This window comes from Sus scrofa, chromosome 15, assembly GCF_000003025.6.
Source record: "Sus scrofa isolate TJ Tabasco breed Duroc chromosome 15, Sscrofa11.1, whole genome shotgun sequence".
In the NCBI taxonomy this organism is placed as follows: Eukaryota; Metazoa; Chordata; class Mammalia; order Artiodactyla; family Suidae; genus Sus; species Sus scrofa.
Window position 1 is genome coordinate 106,593,395 of NC_010457.5, and position 12,654 is coordinate 106,606,048.

The 12,654-nt window shown below is 34.0% G+C and overlaps 1 protein-coding gene across 7 annotated transcripts in view; it reads left to right on the plus strand.

Annotated features, from left to right (window-relative positions):
• NBEAL1 (neurobeachin like 1) overlaps positions 1 to 12,654 on the plus strand; it is a 170,684-nt gene that overhangs the window by 77,393 nt on the left and 80,637 nt on the right. For all 7 annotated transcript variants that reach the window (XM_021075105.1, XM_021075106.1, XM_021075109.1 and 4 more), the window contains 9 exons: positions 1,914 to 1,999; positions 5,775 to 5,864; positions 7,311 to 7,485; positions 7,947 to 8,080; positions 8,532 to 8,691; positions 8,797 to 8,899; positions 9,442 to 9,598; positions 11,038 to 11,196; positions 11,815 to 11,974. In XM_021075105.1, coding sequence (XP_020930764.1) covers positions 1,914 to 1,999; positions 5,775 to 5,864; positions 7,311 to 7,485; positions 7,947 to 8,080; positions 8,532 to 8,691; positions 8,797 to 8,899; positions 9,442 to 9,598; positions 11,038 to 11,196; positions 11,815 to 11,974 — 1,224 coding nt within the window. The remainder of the gene's footprint in view (positions 1 to 1,913; positions 2,000 to 5,774; positions 5,865 to 7,310; positions 7,486 to 7,946; positions 8,081 to 8,531; positions 8,692 to 8,796; positions 8,900 to 9,441; positions 9,599 to 11,037; positions 11,197 to 11,814; positions 11,975 to 12,654) is intronic.

Here is a 12,654-nt window from a genome sequence, read left to right on the forward strand (position 1 = left end):
ACCATAGCAGTCTTACTCAAAACTTGTCATTTTTATAATTTATATATATTAATGTATCTTAAAATTTCATGACAGCGTTAGAATTAGGAGTCCTTGGATAAATTACCAGCTGTTTTTGTTTTGACTTTTACTTTTGGCTCTGATTTTAAAGATAAACGCTGGTGTGTTGTTGGATCATAATTATTTTCAAAACTATATTTTAGTGGAATGTTCAAGAATTAAGTCTCTAAGTGGTTATGTATATTAACTCTACAAATTAGCTTAGTATTGGTCATAATGTCTAATTTTAGATTACATGGAGTTTTGAGATGAATGTCTTTGTCCAGACTTTCACAGTTTATTTATTTATTTTTTAATTTTAATTTTTTCTTGTAGGACGTTTGTCTCTAGACTTTCTAAGATTATATTAGAACATTGTCATTACTTTAAAACTCACCAAAGTATTCACAGTTGATCTTTAATCTAGACAAATTCCAAGTTAATAATAAATCATTTGGTGTAGCCTTTATAACTATATAATTTGGCCTTTGTTCTTACAGTTTTTCCTATTTAAAATTCTACTCTTATAAATAATAATTATTTGTTATATGGTATCCATAGTAATTTTTAATGGCTACATAATATTTCATTGGATTCATAATGTGTGATTGACTTAGGTTATTTATAATTTTTAATAGTGATAAACTTCAGATATTAAATATGATGAACTATTTTACCCAGTTTTTTTTTTTTTTTTGGCTAATGATGGATTTGTGTATGATAAATTCCCAGGATAAATATTCAAAGTGTATGACTATTTTCATGGTTCTCCATACATATTAATCCATTTCCATAGGGATATACCAATTGACAGTACCTACCAGTAACACATAAGTATACCAGACTCACCACAGCCTCATTAAGATGGGATGGTCAGCACTGCTTCCTCCAATTTTTTGATGTAAAATGGAACTTTATTTTAATTTGTATTTCTTTGCTTATTTATTTATTTATTTATTTATTTATTTATTTTTGCTTTTTAGGGCTGCAACTCGAGGCATATGGAGGTTCCCAGGCTAGGGGTCAAATCAGAGCTATAGCTCCTGGCCGATGCCACAGCCACAGCCGCAGCAATACCACATCCAAGCCCCGTTTATGACCTACACCACAGCTAATGGCAACGCCAGATCCTTAACTGAGCGAGGCCAGGGATGGAACCTGCAACCTCACGGTTCCTAGTCGGATTTGTTTCCACTGTACCACAACAGGAACTCTTCTTTGCTTATTTTAGTAGTTAATAATTTTTTCCTACTTATTTGCTATTCCATTTCTGTGATAGCTATTCACATTATTGATTCAGTTGGCTTACATTACATAAATTAATATGTAAACTTTGTTATATTTTATATTCACTTTTTTTTTTTTTTTTTTTTTGTCTTTTTGCCATTTCTTGGGCCGCTCTCGTGGCATATGGAGGTTCCCAGGCTAGGGGTCTAATCAGAGCTGTAGCCACCGACCTACACCAGAGCCACAGCAACGTGGGATCCGAGCCGCGTCTGCAACCTACACCACAGCTCACAGCAACACTGGATCCTTAACCCACTGAGCAAGGCCAGGGGTGGAACCCACAACCTCATGGTTCCTAGTCAGATTCGTTAACCACTGTGCCATGACAGGAACTCCTATATTCATTTCTTAACGCTAAATAAAATTCCTTTTTGTAGTAGAGATTGATCTACCCTCTCCCCCAACTTTTCTTGGTGTTTATGAATTGGAGGTGATATAAAAATAAAGTACATTTTGGCTAGTGTATTCAACTGTTAATGTGAGAAGCTTGAAACAGCTTAATTAAAATTTTTTTTGATTACACAGAACTGGGGAGGCCATATATATTCAGTGATATATGTGTGTATATGTGTATAAATAATTTTCAGGTCCAAACTGTTTAAGCCCTTGGAAATTTCAAGAGTCTGACATGGCCGACCTGCCTGCTAACGTCCTTCTTCACTACACTGCAAAGGTCAGAGTAAATGCATGGACTGTCCATCTGGCTCTGTGTAACTGTGCTGTGAACCAAAATTCCATTTTTATTCCTTTTCAGTGGGTAATTGAAAAAAAGGGGCTTGAATTACCATGAAATTTTTTTAATTTTCAAAGGAAGATAAGCAGTTAAAAATTAAGGTGCAGTTCTCAACTAGGGTTCAGATGTTATTATTATGTCAGTAGTATGAAGGGAAATGTTTGTAATGCAAATTTGTACTCATGAATCAGCTGCAGTAAGTGAAACTGTTTAAATGTATTCTACTTTTTGGAAGGAGAGATGAAACAAAATTGTGCTCAACATTGTTTATTTTTCGAATGTGATAGTAGCAAGAAATAAAAAAATCTATTTCAGAAGGATAAAAAAGATACTACTTATATACATAACATGCCCGTTCTTTTTCCTTCAAGAAAGGTCTTGAGTGAAAGAAATTGAGGTCAGCAAGGGTGTAGGGAGAGATGAAAGGTAAAATGGGGATGAAGAAAAAGAAGTGGCGTAGACAACAATGGTTTTTTTTTGGCCACACCCACAGCAGCAGAAGTTCCTAGACCAGGGATCAAACCCACACCTCAGCAGTGACCCAAGCCACTGCAAAGACAATGCTGGTCCCTTAGCCCACTGTGCCACAAGAGAACTCCCAAGCTTAAACAAGAGTATTAATTGCCTTCATTATATTTAATGTTACTTTGACCCAGAAGATGCTTTTGTTGTGTGAGATTATAATCGTAGAATTTTTCTCCCTAGATTAGCCAGTTAGTTCATGGTTATAATTTATTACTTTGAATGCTTATTTGTTTACTTGTAACCTAATAAAATTTACTTATCAGTTGATATTTCCTCTCAACTTTTTATTTTGATTAATTTCAAACCTAGAGAGAAGTTGAAAGAACAGTAAAGTAAAATCGTGTATACTCTTCACCTAAATTCACCAAGTATTAACATTGGTCTTCATCTGTCTATATCACATCATTTTTATAAGCAGGTTGACATAGTTATCAAGACATTTTTATATCTATACTTTTTTTTTTTTTTTTTTTTTTGTCTTTTTTGCCATTTCTAGGGCCGCTCCTGCAGCATATGGAGGTTCCCAGGCTAGGGATCGAATCGGAACTGTAGCCACCAGCCTACGCCAGAGCTACAGCAGTGAGGGATCCGAGCTGCATCTGTGACCCACACCACAGCTCACGGCAACGCTGGATCCTTAACCCACTGAGCAAGGCCAGGGATCGAACCTGCAACCTCATGGTTCCTAGTCAGATTCGTTAACCACTGTACCACGACTATGGGAACTCCGTATATCTACACTTTTTAACATGATCATTAACCTACCCAAGAAAATGAGCAATAATTCATGTCCTTTGTGACCCATGTTCACATATTCCCAGTTTTCCCCAAAATTATTTATTTAGCCTTTTAAAAATCTCATCCTAGTGTATTATTTCTTGGCAGAAACTATATCTTATATTCATTACAACTATTCATTATAAGTAAATAGGAAATAATTGGACTTATTTTCACTAATTGGTGACATGTCTAGACATGTGATGACTAATTGGGTCTTTTTGGCATATCCTTTTTTCAAAGTAACTTTGATCTTAATAACATAAAGGTTAAATTTTTACATTGGAAGTAAAAATCCTGTAATATTAAAAATAGCTATTATTTTTCCTCAGGAAACCCAATAAGACAAATATATATAATAAAAATTTATTGCAGGATTATCTCTTAAAAATGGTAACATATCATGATAAAAGGATTCTGTGGTTAAATAAGGTTGAGACAATGTTGCATTCTGTATATTCTTGGAGATAGATGATCCACTTGAAAAATCCTACTTATGAAGAAACTAATTTATTTTTGTTTTATCCTACTTTTTTTTTTTTAACCAGTTATTTGAAAATGAACACATTTTGTTTTTCATCTCATTTAACAAATGCTAGTTTGGGTAGCTCTGCTCTATAGACTTTTTTGGCAGTCAGTAGGTTTCCATCTTTGTACGTTTGTAGGTGTTTAACCATCCATTTCTTTAAAAATTTTTGAGTAGCTTCTCTGTGACAAGAATTGTCTGAACTTTTAGGATATAAAGATGAATAAGTTAAAATCTCTGGCTTTAAGAAGCTTTCAATCTAAAGTGATATAAATGTGTAAAAAATAAGTGAAATATAATACAAGCATTTTTCCTTTTAGCTACCATTTATTGGGTGTTTGCAGTATATTAAACACTATGCTAAATGTTTCACACATATTGTTTCACTTAATTGTCACAAAAGCTCTGAGAGACATATGTTATTCTCTGTATCGTTGCTAAACTCTAGTTGTCTGAGGCTAAGGAAAGTTATGTAACTTGCCTAGCCTCATAATTCTAGTGAAGGGTCAGCCTACTTAATGCATATTCATAACTACTATATAGTATTTTGGGGTTGGAATTATATACAAAATGTAATGTGAGTACAAAGGAAGAGTGGTTAGTTCTAGGAGGATAGAATATCATAGAAAAGATGGTTTGATTTGTCTTTTAAAAGGCAGGATGGAGGGAGAGATGTACAATGAGCACCACCTACAAAGGCATGGACTGTAAAACTGGATTCTACTTATATTTGGGTATACAGGTCACTAAGCAGGAGAAGTTGACCAGAAATTAGGTTAGAGGGCCAGGTGGAGGCCAGATCATAGCAAACCCCTTACACCAGGTTAAATTGTAGGCAGTGGGTAGGATTTTATATCAGAAGAGTAATATTATCAGAAAAAGGTCTGGGAGTTCTCTTGTGGCATGGTGAGTTAAGGATCCAGCATTGTTGCTGCAGTGGCTCAAGTCTCTGCTGTGGCACAGGTTCGATCCTTGGTCTGGGAACTTCTACATGCTGCAAGCATGGCAAAAACAAAAACAAACCGGAAAAGGTCTTGAGCTATAGAGTCAACGTTGGATTGGAGAGAGAGGAGTTTGGAGGCAGTCATACCATGAGGGATTACTGTGTTCAGACAGGTCATATTTACACAGTACCCAAACTAAGGAAATAACAGGAGAAAGACAATTCTGTCTCATAGACTAGTATAGTTTATATTGAGTATTTATATATATTAAAACAAATTTTCTCAGTTCCTATAAGAGGAAAGCAGCAACCACATCATTTGTGCTAAAATTTGTAGATTTCTTTATTTTCTTTTGGACCGGGGATTAGAATCAACAATGGTTTATTACTTGCAAATCCACAGGTTAAATGTGACGTTCCCTGCTTTGTAAATCTCTATGGGAGTTAACTAATAACTTTTAACAATTTCCGGAGTTACAGACAAAGCATATAATTTGTATGTAATTAAAATTATCAGTAATAAAAGAGAAAATAGTGGCTTATGCCTGTGGTTTGATTTTTTTATTGTGATAGAGTTTTCTGTACTAATGGAACTAAAATACCGAATTTTTTAAAAAGGTCACTCTATTTGCATATATTGATTTTTAAACTATGTGATTGATAAATAAGTTCTTGGTTATAAGTTATTGGTAAATAAGTTGATGCTTATCTGTCAGCTGACAAGCAGCAGTGACCTGCATTTGAGTGAGTGCTTTAGAATCTAATCCCTGATTCTTCTAGGGACAATCAGGAAATAGTAATACCAAACTTCCTATTGTAGACATCTTATCATTAACTATACTGTATAGCTTTTAAAATCATGGTGAAATATTCCATCTGTAGTTAAAGTAATGTTTTGTTTTCATTGTGCGTAGCTGTTTGCCATATTTTTCTTTAATTTTTAGGCCTGCAAAAATTCAATCTGTCTTGATTTATCTACTAATTGTTTGCATGGAAGATTAACAGGAAACAAAGTAGTAAACTGGGACATTAAGGTAAGTTAATGATGAATGACAGGCAACATATTATTCATGTTTACTGATCCTTTAAAAACATTTGTCTTTTGAGCACCACCAGATTGATCTGAATAATAAGCCTTGTTTAAAATGTTTACAGGCAAAATATAGTTTGAAGGATAAACAAATAGTTCAATGACTATTTGATGAGTTTGAAACTTAGTTACCTTTTTAAACTATGCCGTGAGCTTATCAGTTTTCATAAGAAAAATACGCTGTCCTTGTTAATTGCTCCACTTAACCAACTGTAATGGAGAAAATTAAAAGTCATTAATTGCTCCACTTTTAAGGTATTAAATCCCTAAACATATGCGGCAGATTTCAGCCCCTCTTAACCTTCTCAGAGACTTCATTGAATATTCTTTTTTTCCTGTGTCATATACTTCTTCCTGTCTATAGTCTGTCCATCAGCTTTAAACAAACTCAGATCTTTCCTCTCTGAGGTTAAAGTTGGGTAATTTTTTCTCTTCCCCACTGCTCCCTCTAGCCAGTTTATCTTGCCTGCCTTTTTCATGTGCCTCATATTTATGTCTCAGCCAGATGTAATGTCTGCTTCTATCTAAAAACCTTTGCTTATTTTCCAAGACAGAGTTAATTGCTCTTGTCATGGGTTACCTTTAGCACTTATTATTACTTCGCTTATGTGTATAGTGCTTGCTTGATTCTCCAACAGTCGCTAAGAATTTCAAAAGAAGGACCACTGCTTTTTTTCCCCCAGTGCTTGGCATGAGATACAACATAACATTGTTGACTGTTATTAAACTATTAAAGATTATTTAGGCTAATGTGAAAGTCAGATATATTATTTCTAAAATATAAGATTTCCTTAAAAGATAGTTGTTACGAAATCTGCTTGTGGGATCATGTTTGGATTGCCTATGTTTGGAATTCCTAAACTTTTGAAAACAAAGGGACATTAAAAATAGCCTGGCCTTACCTCTCTTGAGGCTGCCCTTTAAAGCATATGCCCATACAAGGGTTCCTTTAGCTTTGGCTATTCTACACATTACCTAAAGGTTTAGCAAATTGTAACCTCATACATGCTGTGTGGATATTACATGATAAATTTGCCTATATTTTTAAAAAATATCTACTCAAGTCTTTTGCCCATTTTTATTTTTTTAATTTGTTTTTTAATTAATCAGTTTTTTTGGCCTCCCTGCGGCATATGGATTTCCCAGGCCAGGGATCAGATCTGAGCCATAGCTGTGGCAACACCAGGGATCGAACCTATGTCCCAGAACTCCCAGAACTGAAGTCCTGTTGTGCCACAGTGGGAACTCATGCCCATGTTTTTGAAGATTAAAAAATAATTTTCATCAGAGCTTCCGTGCCTGCCTGCTTGCATCTCTCACAAGCGTCCTATCTTAATAAATCTATTTCTTGCCTATCAAAAAAAAAAAGTAAAATAATTTTCTTTTTCAGGACATCATAAACTGTATAGGTGGATTAAATGTACTCTTTCCTCTAATGGAACAAATTCCATTGTTGGAATTTGGTGAAGGACAGATTCCTGAAGGACCACGCGAAAACACAGTTTCTGAATTGATAACACCTGTAGAAGGAGATTGGGTGGTATTGACCTCCACAAAGGCATCAGGTATTAAACTGAATTAACACAGAATAGTCATTGAGAAATTTGGAAATTAATGGATACATAGATTAAAGTTTTAATCTATTAAAAATATGTTAAGAAAATGAACCATTTGTAGCTGAAGAAGGCCATGCCTAATTTTTACTAATGTAGTTCAGAAAGTTCGTGATACTTTGGTCAAAAAACTTAAGATGTTGGTTATATGCTTGACTATCCTTAGTTTGTATTCTTAGTAGAAATCTGTTAAATTGTTAAATTTATAGTAGAAAAAATATTTACATCTGCGTAAATAAGTATATAATATGCAATTACTGCTTTCTCTGATATTTGTTTTTTACAAATTACCTTTGGATGTAAATTCCTGAACCAGATTTCTTGTGTGTTAATGTGCATTCTAATATAGAACATGTGATATAAAAATTATTAGCGTAATTGTGGCAATTAATGATATGTTCACAACTCCACAGAGTCAAGACTAGAGAGAAATTTAATTGCAACATTTATCTTGATTGTGAAACACTTTATTCAAAGACATCCTATTAACCAGGACAATCTTATTCACTCCCATGGAGTTGCCGTTCTTGGTGCCTTACTTCAGAAGGTAAGCTAGCCTAACATTATGTAGATATGGCTGATGATTATAATTACCAGTTAGTCTTGAGGGTTTTTTCTTTCCAATCAATATGTATTTTAAAATTACACTATTATAGCCTAAGTTATATTAGTGGATATAATTTATTTCACAGGAGGCTTTTTAAAAGTTCTATTGAATTACCTTATGTAAGAATTAATTATCTTACATATAGTGTATAATCTTTGATATACAGGAACTTGTGTGTTAACTTTGATATTTGGGATATTTGATCATTTAAAGACTGTTTTAGGAATATGACATTAAGAAAGTATGTTCTAGAGTTATATCAGAAAAATTAATGTTCAAATTTATATTTTCTCAGATTTTTATATTAGATGTTCTGAATAATTTCAAATTATAGCTTAAAGACAGTTATTTAAACTGAGCTTTACAGAACCCTATTCTGTTTGGATTTCAGGTGCCAAGCACCTTGATGGATGTTAATGTATTGATGGCAATTCAGTTACTCATTGAACAGGTGTCACTAGAGAAAAATATGCAGCTTCTGCAACAAATGTATCAGTATTTACTCTTTGACTTCCGTATTTGGAACCGTGGAGATTTTCCCTTTCGAATTGGTGAGAGCAGGCTGTTGGATAAAATTTCATAGTTGTTTTAGAACTTTATGACTACTTACATGACTTTATTTTAGGTATATAATGTGAATGAACTTTGTATTGTAGGTCACATACAGTATCTTTCCACCATCATCAAAGATAGCAGGAGAGTTTTCCGAAAGAAGTATGGCGTGCAGTTTCTCCTAGATACACTTAGGATTTATTATGGGTATGATGTCTTACTGCTCAGTTTGATATTGTTTTTTGTCTTTTTACTTAATTGGAGTGGTACATCTAGATTGTTTATTTTCCAGCAATTCTAATACCTTTAACTTCAGAGAGCCAGGATTTGTGGGGGTTAAAATGATGAACAATGGACCACATACATTGGGTTTGACTATTATGTTTCATTAATTGTTCAGCTGTAGACAACTTACTCAACTTTTCTGTGCTAAAGTTTTCTGCTTTGTGACCGGAGATAATAGAACTGTATGACTTCCTACATTTGCTTTAAGGATTATATTAATAATGTGTAAAGCACGTAGAACTGTGTCTGCCATATAGTATTACATAAATATAAGACATAAACTAATAGTTTATGTCTTTGTCTTTGCATCTCTTACCTTTAAAAGGTTTTCCTTATAAAGAAAAAGAAGTTAAAGATACCGTGAATTATAATACTTACATGGAAACATCGTCTTTTAAACTATGAATTCTTTTATATGTAAAAACTTTAAATTTCAATTCTTGCTTTGTTACTTTCTCTTTCAGGAGTGATTGTAAATATAATGAGCTGTCTCTAGATGATATTCGAACAATAAGGACTTCTTTGTATGGACTGATTAAATATTTTCTGTGCAAAGGTGGAACTCATGAAGAGATACAAAGTATTGTGGGTTACATTGCTGCTATCAGTGAAGAAGAACAGGTGCCATACTCTTGATAAATCTGTTATTTCTTTTTAACAATTAAGTTGCTGTATCATCTTTTTTTAAACTTATATAAAACATATTTTAAGAGAATGCTTACAGTGTCACATATAATACTGTACAGTTAAAAAAGTAAATTGTATCTCCTAACTGAAAGTTTAATAAAATTAATGGCATTGTAAAAATATTTTAACTAGCTAGAAAGTAGTATGTGGAAATATTTGCTCTGGCAATTCTGAAGCCTTTTTCATAGGCCACATGATGTATATTTAACTATCATCAAAGTTATTGGGTAGGTTTTTAACAGGAATTTTAACACAGCATAAGTTCCTAGAAATTTTGTTCCAAAAGTAGATTATAAATGTATTTCTATTTTAAATACTTTTATATACACTATTCATTTATACCATAGAACTACCCTTTAAGACAGTAGCTCTTGGAATTCCCTGGTAGCCTAGCAGTTAAGGATCCAGCATTGTTTTTTGTTTTGGGTTTTTTTTTTTTTTTTTTTTTTTTAAAAACCATAGCACAGGGAAGTTCCCAGGCTAGGGGTCAAATCGGATCTGCAGCTGCCATCCAAATCCAAGCTGCCTCTGTGACCTGTACCGCAGCTCACAGCAGCTCCAGATCCTTAACCCACTGAGCAGGGCCAGGGATTGAACCTGTGTCCTCATGAATACTAGTTGGGTTCGTTACTTCTGAGCTAGAAACTTCCAAAGATCCAGCATTGCTACTGCTGTGACTCAGGTTCAGTCCCTGGCCTGGGAACTTCTATATGCCACCGGTGAGGCCCTGAAAAGAAAAAAGGAAAAAAAAAAAAGCTTATTATTATTTAGAGTAGTGAGTAACCATACTATTTCATGATAACTGTATCGTCACCTATGATTCATTGCCACTGATATTTTCTTGGTAATCAAAGAATTATTTATGAAAACTTGCTATACATATACTTAGAATATTAGATATTGTAGATATATAATGATGAATGAATTACTTTTACTTTTTTTTCCTTTTCCTTTTAGCCTAATTGTGGCAAGGGTAGATAAGAGAGGTTTATAAATAATTATGAAACAAAAGAAAGTATGATAAAATCTATAAGAGAAATATAAAGTCCTTCGAGATTTTCATAGGAGAGTGTTACATGTTGAGGAGACCAGGAAAAGCTTTATGGAAGAGATGGCTTTTCATTTGGTGAAAGCAAGAAAGGAGTGGTTCAGCGAGTGAATATGGGTAGTGAGAAGATATACAAAAGGGAATGGAATAAGCCAGAAGCATAATGGAGGGAAAAGGCAGGGCTGGTTCAGAAGACATCAGATAATCTAGTTAAGCTGGAACATTAGGGAATATGGGATTTAGTTAAATAACTTTGTGGTTTATGACTAATTTTGCTTCCATATATGAGTGTGGTCGTTTGTTTTGTGTTGCTTAATTTTAAAAGCTTATTGGAATTTTGGACATACTCTTCAGTCTCCTACATACCAGCCCAACTAGAGGTCAGCTTTTCTTACTGCTGTTTGAACCAGGAAATGCTGACATACTTTATGCCTTGCTCTTAAATCAGAAGTACTCTGACAGACTAAGAGAAATCATTTTTAAGGTACGAGCATTTCTTAAACATCTTATATTTTGGGGCATTTGTGGGTATATGAATTTGTGTGGAACATGTCTATTCTATGAATGTAAATTCTTTTTTCATATCTACTTCTATCTAATTTTATTTATTTTTTTACTTCTATCTATTTTTAAATGGCTCAGTTTGTTTTAATGTATATGTTTCATGTTTTTGTATTTAAAAACTGATTATATTATAATCTGATCAGTAATTTCAGTGGAAAAATTCACTTTGTTATAACATCTTCCATGTAAAGCCTCTCATTCCCCCTTTTGACTTATGGTGGGTCTGTGTGGCCAACCTTATTTAGCACCCACTCTTTGCCAGGCACTAAACCCTTTTCATATATTAGTTTATGTAGTCCTTTGCAACAACTTTATAAAGTGGATATTATTATCATCATCCTCATTTTATAGATAAACCAAAGCCGAGAAATTAATAGCATGTCAAAGGATGTCGAACATATTTTATTAAGCTGCCCAGAATATTCCGAACTTTGAGCTTTGGCTAAAGTCACCCACTTTGACTTTTCAATTAAAAAAATTAGGGAAGTCTGTCATTTAGTTTTCTGTATTGCAATGAGTGTATTACTGTTGTGGCCAGGTTATGGAACAGATGTTGAAATGCACAAATGTTTATGAACGAAGTAAACAACGTATCCGACTCAGAGAAGTTGGCTACTCAGGATTGGGGCTCCTTCTTAATGAAGCACCTGTTAATACTTCTCTCATTAAAAGCCTCACCAATCAAATCATAAATACAGGTATGACTATGGCTAAAAATAATGCATTTGAGAAATTTTCTTCATAGTAGTATAATTCTATTTGATGGCTCTCATTTTTTTCCCTAAGGTTTTTTTTCCCCTCCTCCTTCAGATTGCTTTTGCCTTTTCTTTTCCTTCTTCTTTTTTTTTTTTTTTTTTTTTTTTGTCTTTTTAGGGCCGCACCACCCATGGTATATGGAAGTTCCCATGCTAGGGGTCAAATCAAAGCTGTAGCCACTGTCCTATGCCACAGCCACAGCAACACCAGATCCAAGCCACATCTATGACCTACACCACAGCTCACTGCAATGCCGGATTCTTAACCCACTCAGCGAGGCCAGGGATTGAACCTGCATCCTCATATATACGAGTCAGATTTGTTTCTGCTGAGCCAAGATGGGAACTCCCAGATTGCTTTTTAAAATTAACTGTCACCTGACTAGCAGGGCTTTCCTTGAGTATTTATTTATTTAATTCATGGGGGCTGCAAGTTCAGCATATGGAAGTTCCCAGGCTAAGTGGCAAATTGGAGCTGCAGAACAGTTATTTAGAGTTTGTTCAGGAAGACATCAGACATTCTAAGCCTATTGTCTTTGTAAAATTTGAAGATATCTATTAGTCTTACTTAAAATTAAACAGCTATTTCCGCATTTTTATAACTATTACCCACAGTTCTTTCT